This window comes from Triticum urartu, chromosome 1A, assembly GCF_056163025.1.
Source record: "Triticum urartu cultivar PI428250 chromosome 1A, HENAU_Tu73, whole genome shotgun sequence".
Taxonomy (NCBI): domain Eukaryota; kingdom Viridiplantae; phylum Streptophyta; class Magnoliopsida; order Poales; family Poaceae; genus Triticum; species Triticum urartu.
In genome coordinates, this window is record NC_141873.1 from 5,736,444 (window position 1) to 5,745,038 (window position 8,595).

The 8,595-nt window shown below is 39.7% G+C and overlaps 1 protein-coding gene across 1 annotated transcript; it reads right to left on the bottom strand.

The window, feature by feature from the left end:
- Positions 1-224: 224 nt before the first annotated feature.
- Positions 225-2,520, bottom strand: LOC125544055 (uncharacterized). The gene is made up of 4 exons (XM_048707935.2): positions 1,798-2,520; positions 1,641-1,724; positions 613-680; positions 225-527 (listed from the first exon to the last, which is right to left on the bottom strand). Exons 1-4 carry the CDS (start codon positions 2,449-2,451, stop codon positions 398-400), a joined length of 936 nt encoding a protein of 311 aa, XP_048563892.1. The 5' UTR covers positions 2,452-2,520; the 3' UTR covers positions 225-397.
- Between the last annotated feature and the right edge of the window lie 6,075 nt (positions 2,521-8,595).

Below are 8,595 nucleotides of genomic sequence, written 5' to 3' on the forward strand. Positions count from 1 at the left end.
CTCATATCTCTAGCTGTATCAGTTGGATAAACTGTGTGTGGCCGGTTGGCAGGTTATGAGATCGAACCCTCCCATTGACAATTTTATTTTTTGCCAGCTCTCCGGACTTGGGCCACAGTGTGCCGTCAGATGGGCTCCCTCTGTTGGGCCAAAACGGGTGTCAAGTAACGAAACCAAATAACATACGTGAAATTAATTAAAGCGGTACCAAACGAAGCGGGACGAAACCAAAAATATTACCTCCCTTTAATAGTAGGTATAGATACATGAGTATAGACTGGGGTATACATACAAATATTTATCATGTCAGGACATCTGGTAAATGCACCCTATGATGATCAATGAGTTTGACATATCTTTTAGGTGCGATCATGATGATCCATGACGCACTCAAGAGTCAAGAGGAGCGTGTGTTGCCATGAGCCAGGAACTCTATGAGGTTGCGGTTGAAGACACATGGCCTCTCCAGTTGTACAAGATGCCCTGCTTTGCTTATGCGTCGCAGGTTCGCCTTCTCGCCTAGCTTGCTGCACCCATAATTTAAGAACAATAGTACATGTACTGTCTGACGAATTTGTTGAAGGAACATGTGGATAATAGTTGTTTTCTTACTGTTTCAGACACTCAGCATCCTCTATGGGCCACATGTTGTCATTTTCACCCCACAACAGGAGTATGCTCTGCACCCATCAAAGAAAAAATTAATGGAATGTTAATCACAAGGAACTTGAGGACAAAGAACGCACTTTCTCAAATTTCATTGGTGTGCAGCAAGCTGTAACTTTTTTACGACAAATAATTCAAAAATGGTTATTTTCTAACATGTGACGTGGGCTGTAGATATAAAAAAGAAGAAATATTTCATCCGCAGAGCTTCTACTGAGATGTTCTAGTGCTACAGAGCTTTGTGGTTCTGCTGTAATTTCCAACGCTAGGGAACACGGTCCAAATTGCCACATAATGTAATGTATATATCTTATCATAAAATTTGAAATCCGAAACCAATCACACAATTATGTAAAATGAGAAAGCTTGCAGCAAATATTTGCTCAGGGAGATAAAGAATGAACCTACTGTGGGATCCAAAAAATTGTTTCTTTAATGACGGATTCGCCTATTTCTCCCTAGCTAGATAGATGCATGTCACCATAATCTAGAAGTTGTGCAGCTTTAGCTGTAGAAAATTGCAACATCCTCCTGAATTTGCACATAAATTTCTAAACTATGCAACCGCATAATGAAAGAGGAAGTTACATAAAGAATCAATATGCTGAGACATAGACAGTCCTCATGGCGGTGCTTCAAAACAAAAATTCTATTGTAGTAATTTTCAACAACTGTCCATATACCAGACTTCAGGATTCATCCACGTGTAAAAGGATGAGAAAAATGTTGATCTAACGATAGTCAGTCGTTAAGTGCGTGAGAATCAATATGTATAATCTAAACTATCACGGTGATCCTTTTTGACTTCTCGGTTCTCATCGTGATTTGCACGGTAGTCGGAGAATTAAGATTGGATCAGATGGTTAGCATCATCGATTCAGATATAAGAATATCTTTGCCCAATCATGCATAGACGAATTCTTTATTGTAAAGTGTAAACTGGTTGGAGTCTGTCAGCAGAGGCGTTTAGGAACCTGATGAAATACTGGTTGGAGTGTGTCCCCGACGACTATATCTTCTATCATCTCAGCTCTCTCCTTTCGGTTGACATACATCACCTGAACAACAAAGCACGTAATGAATGGTTCATCTTACTTTTAACAAGACGAACAAGAGAGGAGAAGTACGTACCTTAAGAAAGTCCTTGAGAAGCCGATCCGGAAACCACAGTTTCATGTGCATGGCGTTGGAGAACAGCAACCTGAGCTGGCCAGCCGACTCCGGCACCAAGAGCTCCGTCAGCGATTGGGCCCAGCCGAGCCTCCTCAGCAAGTCATCCCTCATGGCGCTAGTGTACTTGACGGTGCTGCCGGAGGCGACGACGGAGCGGACCAGGTCCGGATGCACGGCCGCCAGCTCGAATGCTACGAACCCGCCGTAGCTCCAGCCCACCACGTCGGCCGTACCGACTCCAAGCTTCCGTAGAGCCGCCGCAAGGCACCGTGCCTGGAAGGCCACGGAGCGGTCTGGCAACGGCGATGTGGAGCCGCCGAAGTGCACCAGGTCGGGGACGTACACGTCGTAGCCACGATTGGCGAGGGCGCTCACCTGGAGCACCCACGTCATAATGCCGTCGCCGGCGAAGCCGTGCACGAGCACCACGGCCTGGTGCTTCTTCCGCTGCTTCTGCTTCCTGTCCGGTGCATCGTCATTATCGGGCATGGGCAGCCAGAAGTTTATGACAGTGCCTGCGTCATCGACGGCAACGGCGTGCTGCCGGAGGCCGGCGTTTGTCGCCAGACGGGCTACCAAGTGTTTTCTAAGCACTTGTATCCAGTTCACCATCCTATGTATGCACGTACATGGTTGCTGGTTATTTATTGCTTATAATGGCTGTTGGCAATTTTTTCGGGGTTTAGCTAACCACATTTGCAATGTACCATGGCGGTTAGCACTTTTTATTTATAGGCAGCGCGAGCAAATGTTAACGCCCACACATGTGGCACAAAGCAACATGACCCAAACGCCTCTAGCGGAAATCTTTTTGGTTTTCGGTCTAAAAATACTTTATCTCCTAATTAAAAATCCAGTAATCCGTTTTCACCATTAAATCAATCTCGGCGAGATCTCAAAACTAGATCCCATGTGGATATGTTTCAATGAAATTTTTTTTGACCAAAAGTTGCCATAAAGTTTACACTGTAGTTGCCATAGTGTTACATTAAAGTTGTCATGTGGTAATTTTAGTTTATATAGCATGGCAATTTTAGTATTTTGACAATGGTAATTCCAGTATTTTGACCATAAAAATTATTTTTTGTATGAACCATGGCAATTTTAAGTGCATGTATCATGGAAATTTTAGTTTATGGTTCATGGTAAGTCTAGTTTCTTAATTTCCCGTTTTATAATATGTTAAAATTTACTTTTAAATGTAGAAAAAAATAGCCGAAACATATCATGGCAACTTCAGTATAAACACCATGGCAATTCATGTGCAATAGACATGGCAAGTTTGAAAAGTCGTCGAAACATATTGATATGAGATCTAGTTTTGAAGATCTCGTCGCGATGGATTTAATGATAAAAACGGATCTTCAATCGCATTTTTCATTAAAGAGATAAAACTGTTTAAAAACTGGAAATCCAAAAAAATCCTCACATGCATGCAAGCGATGATGTAGTCTAATCTGTGTGTTATAGGGCATGTGTCATTCCCACCACACGTGTGGGCGTTAATCAGCGTCTCTTGTCGTCGATTCCTACCAAACATTGTCATTTGAGATTCTCAAAAGAAAAACGTCATCATTGGTACAGCTCGTGAACTTCTTTTCTTCCAGAAAACACTGTTGAGAAAAAATTCTATAGACAAGTAAAATACACGAAATTCTGAGAGCATTTTTATATTAGTGAAGAGATTAGGCCAGAAAATGGTGTTGGGGCTAACGCTCTGGCGAGAACGCAGGATGAACCCTAGCCTATTTGTCTCTCGCAACGGACTGAGGTAGAAGACTGCACACTTGTTTTTTTGCAGCAACAAACACCAAGCCGCAGGAACAGCGATTTCTTTCCTGAGCTCATTCTCAGCTCGGCAACACACCGGCACCTACAACCAGTACAAACGGGTTTTTATACCCAGGATGGTGCGCGCACACACGACCCGGCGGCCACAACACCGCTAAGCTCACACACGCATGCATGGCCCGTCCACCACGCTGATCACTACCATGCTCTCAACGGCCGCACGACCCGAACTCCATGCACACGTCCACTTCCAGCGCATCCATACCATGCTCTCAACGGCCGCACGACCCGAACTTTCAACTAACGAGCGCATGAACTAACTACATGCAGCTCCGGCCGCGCGCAGGTCGGGGCTGCCTCCAACAGACCCCAACCGCCGCTACTAACATGCAGCTCCTCCACGCTACGTATACGGCAAATTGCAGACGGACTCAAACTTGAACATGAGTGCGCACCCCCCCCCCCCCCCCCCCCCCCCGGGCTTATTCCTAACAAATGTGGTTCAACTGGGACACACATCACCCAAGGGCTGGGCCCCCAGCCCTGGGTCATCTGGATGAGGTCGGCCTCCCGCAAAGCTCTTTTTACCAGAGCTGGTACCTACCGGTTAGGTATCCATCGTCCATTGACTACGCCAAGATTCGTGTGACTGCCACGCATTAATTTTCAGTTTTTGCTATACAGTATTTATACCTGGCCGAATACAGTGAATGGACCCCATAGAAACTATTGTTTAATCAGATGCATGCATGCTCCTCCCTCTCTTACGTACAACAATACACATGCATGACAGCAAAAGTACTGGTGCAGCCTCTCCCCTTTCTTACACAACAAATTCATCTTTTTATTTCATCTTTGTTAGTTTGAATCATTTATATCTTTTAAATAAAAAATTCAATTTTGAATTTTTTTATATATTTGAACTCCTGGCGTGGAGATCTTTAAAACAAGGTCAATATTGAATATATTTTGTCTATTTTGAGTTTTGTTATTTAAATCATATTTCCGTTTCAGTTATATATTGATCAGTGAAATCTGTTAAGTTAGTGAAATATGCCTGTTAAATTGGGTGAAATCATTCATTCAAATTATTGAAATCAACCGTTTTGAAATTAGTTAAATATAACTTTTGAAACGAGTGAAATACGTTTATTTGAATGAGTGAAATCTGATTTTTGAAATGAGTGAAACATGTTTGTTAAAATGAGTGAAATGAATTTTTGAATGAGTGAAATCTGGTTTTTTGAAATGAGTGAAACATGTCTGTTAAAATGAATGAAATCACTTATTGAAAAATAGTTTTCGAAAGAACTGCAGTCTATTTCTTGAAAAAAGTAGAGTGAAATTACTTTTTGAAATAATTGCGAAACTGATGTGTTTCCAAATTGAAATAACAAAGAAATGCATCTGTGAAATAATTGAAATCAATTTAAAAATTGTGAAATAGATTGTTTCAAAGAGAGAAGTGGAATTTTTGAAGTGAGTGAAATACGTCTGAATTTTTTTTGAAATGTTTTCAGAAAAAACTGAAATTGGATTCTTGAATTGAGTGAAATTTTTTGTGAATCTATTTTTTGAAATAGTTGAAGTAAATACGATGTTTGGAGCTGTTTAGAACAAGACCAATGAGTGAAATTTTCATTTTTTGTGAAATTATTTTTTGGAATGAGTGAAACACGTGTTTTTGAAATGGGGTGAAGGGTTTATAGTGAAATCAGTTTGTGTCAAAATAGTGTTTCTACAAAAAGTATTTTGAAAAAGTGAAATATGTTATGAAATTATTTAAATATATTAGCTCATTCTTATTGAAATAGTGGAGACTTATCCGAAGTAAATGAAATAGTATTTTGAAAAAGTGTAGTACGGCTGAAATAATTGAAATGGTTGTAAGAAAAAAATGAAACCGGATTCTTGAACCGAGTGAAATAATTTGTGAATTTTTTATCTGAAACGATCGCTTGAAATTATTCAAAATATTTTTTGAAATAAATGAAATCAGAATTTCAACTGATTGAAATAGTTGAAGTGATATAAATCGATTGAAACGTTGAAATTCAAACGTGTTTGAAATATATTCAAGATTGATCTTGTTTTAAAGGTCTGAACGCCACGTTCATATATATAAAAAGTTTCAATAATAAAAGTATGGTTTAAAAGATACAGACGAGTTAAATTAGCAAAGCTGAAATAAAAGTATGGATTTATTGTGTAAGGGAGGAGAGAAGAGAGCTGTCACATTCTTGACATAGATGCATGTGGATGACATCACATGATGGGCCAGGGTGGTGAAATACCAACATTTAGTAAATATGAGCAAATAATGTTATACTGCATGTGGTATAAACTACAGTGTGCGGTGGTGCGAGGTGATTGGCTGGAGCCGTGCCAGTAGCTCCCGCCACCGGTAAAAAAAACTTAGCCGGTCGGCCTCCCTATACCATCCTATGATCTTTAAATACTCTGAAACTTCTTCTGTGAATTATGGCCACATCAGGATAGTTTATTAGCAGCGAGACATTTTGATATTAGAGACGAGTGGGAGGTCTCCATTTATATCATGTCAATGGTAGCAAATTATTTTGTGGTGTGTCGCACGCAACCCACTGGCCACCAATATACCGGTGGCGTGTACCCCACACGCCACTAGTAATTTCATATACGCACACGTCATCGTTAGCTTTCTTCAAAAAATTTAAAAACATACTTGCATTCAAATACTAGTGGTGTGTGAAAAAGACACACACGCCATAGGCAACGTACATACTTGTGGCATGCTCTTATCCCTCCAATCTACTAGTAATTATTTTCAATATATTTTAGAAAATTTTACCTCAGTTATAAATAAACTCAACATATTTACAAGGATTACAATATTCAAAAATTAATATCCATATGCATGCACAAGAATAGACACCAATCTATTAATTACATGTGTTCCAATACATATCTACATTCATTAGTTCACCATATGCATCCCTATTGAATTGATTACACACATGCCATTTCTCAGCTACATACATACATCAATAGACCATATACATCACTTGATAAACATGTTGATCTTGGTTTGCTCCATATATATGACAAATAAAATAGCTTGTCCAAAGAAATTTAAAGCGTCTGTTAACATCAAGAATGACCGTGCAAAAATTATTGGCGTGAAATGCTCATATAGGTTGGCATGCTATTATTTTTCAGCCAAAGGACTCATATTTGCAGCCAAAGCAGCAATTTGGGATAATTTTTGCTGCCAAGGCAACATTTTGGAGCCATTTTTTATGCCATGCATGTTTTGTTCATGTCTCCCATCTAGACTTTAGGATTGTTCTGTTCATGTTCTCAAAAACACCAGCATCACATATATTACCATTAAAGCTTGTATCTTGATGGTTCCTGAGATGTTTCATCCATAAAAGTTTAGAAACCACTCTTGTATCACATGTTTACTATGGGTGATATACTTGAGTGGTTTGTGAACTTGAAAATTCTTGGGAACACTGAAATTAGCATGAGAAGATGGGGCTCAACTTGGGCAAACTACTTAATAATTTAGAAAATAACAAATTTATTAAGTGGTCAAGTTTTCGCAATTATAGTTTCTTTTTGCCGGAAACCAATAAAATAGACGAAATTCCGAGGGCATTCTTATATTAGGAAAGAGCTTGGCACGAGAAGATGGGGCTCAACCAGGGTACATATCATCCAAGTGCCCCATCCCCTAGGGCATCTCAATGAGGTAAGTCTCCCTGCCCCATCCCATGATCTTTAAATATTCCGAAACTTCTTCTAGAATTAAGACTACATCGGGATAGTCTATTACACCCTCTATTTCTTTTTACTTCGGGTATTAGATTTTTGAAAAGTCAAACTTTGCAAACTAGCTTGGGTGCTATCCCACTTTCCGATCTGGCGTGTCTATTCGAAATTCAATTCCCAGGAATTAATGTTTTCATATTTTCACCAAAGAGGAGTTTTCACAAATTCACTAGTTATAATTGCAACATAGATTCACCCGGGAAGTTGATCTAGGTCGGCGGTATAGCGATACGATGTGTGGACGAGGACATCATTGAAGCGTGTACCATGCAGCTGACGATGGGGCTGGTGAAGCGTCACACCCCTTGGGGGCACTTCCCCACACCAGCCCAGGATAACTCACCGGATGCGAGGGACTGAGTTCATGGTACAAAAATGCCAAACACAATATATTCTAATGTTTACAGGAGTATTACAGGACTATTTATATAATGTTGGCATAATGTTAGAGAGTGTATCTACTCATGTGTGAATCTCAAGTAAATGGGCATGTGTGGGTTAAGCAGAATGCACTAAGCATTCTATGGAGAAATGTTACAATTTGTGTCTATCAGATATAAGGCAAGAGAGCTATAAGGAAAAAGATCACATAAGAACCATATATTCCCATCCTCAAACATAACACCACGTCTTGAATCCTCCCTTGCATCACCCATAAGGAAGTAAGTCCATGTCACTTACATTGTTGGCAAGTTTATTTGTTAGTTGAACTAGTTAATAAGTTTGAAACTAACAAGTTTATTAGGAGAGCAAGTTTTAGCAATTATGGTTGGTGTTATTCTATGATCAAGTACAAAGTCTAACCCATCAATAATCGCAGACGAGGCTATTTGAATAGATCTAACATTGCATGGACGCACCAAGTTACCCATACCCATGCGATATTCTCTTAATGTCGAACACGAAGTAATGAAATTCAAAGAACCCTATGCAAATTGCCCAGTTTGGATTGCCTAAAATTATCCACAAATGATCTCAAATGAGGAAGTGCTCAACTTTAAAATTTGGTCCACAGGTTCCAGGATTACATGCCGCCAATTTGGTAAGAATTAGACGTTTTGGACATGATTTAAAGTTATTTTCTTATACAAGAAGTTTTGACGAGTTGAGAGGCGATGGCGATTGAAACTACACAAAATAAAATAGTAC

Coding starts and splice junctions, on each gene's coding strand:
- LOC125544055 (XM_048707935.2), bottom strand. CDS start 2,451: ATGGTGAACTGGATACAAGTGCTTAGAAAACACTTGGTAGCCCGTCTG. Junction 1,725..1,797: donor TTCTCAAGGACTTTCTTAAG/GTACGTACTTCT, acceptor TTTGTTGTTCAG/GTGATGTATGTCAACCGAAA. Junction 681..1,640: donor TCCAACCAGTATTTCATCAG/GTTCCTAAACGC, acceptor TGATGGGTGCAG/AGCATACTCCTGTTGTGGGG.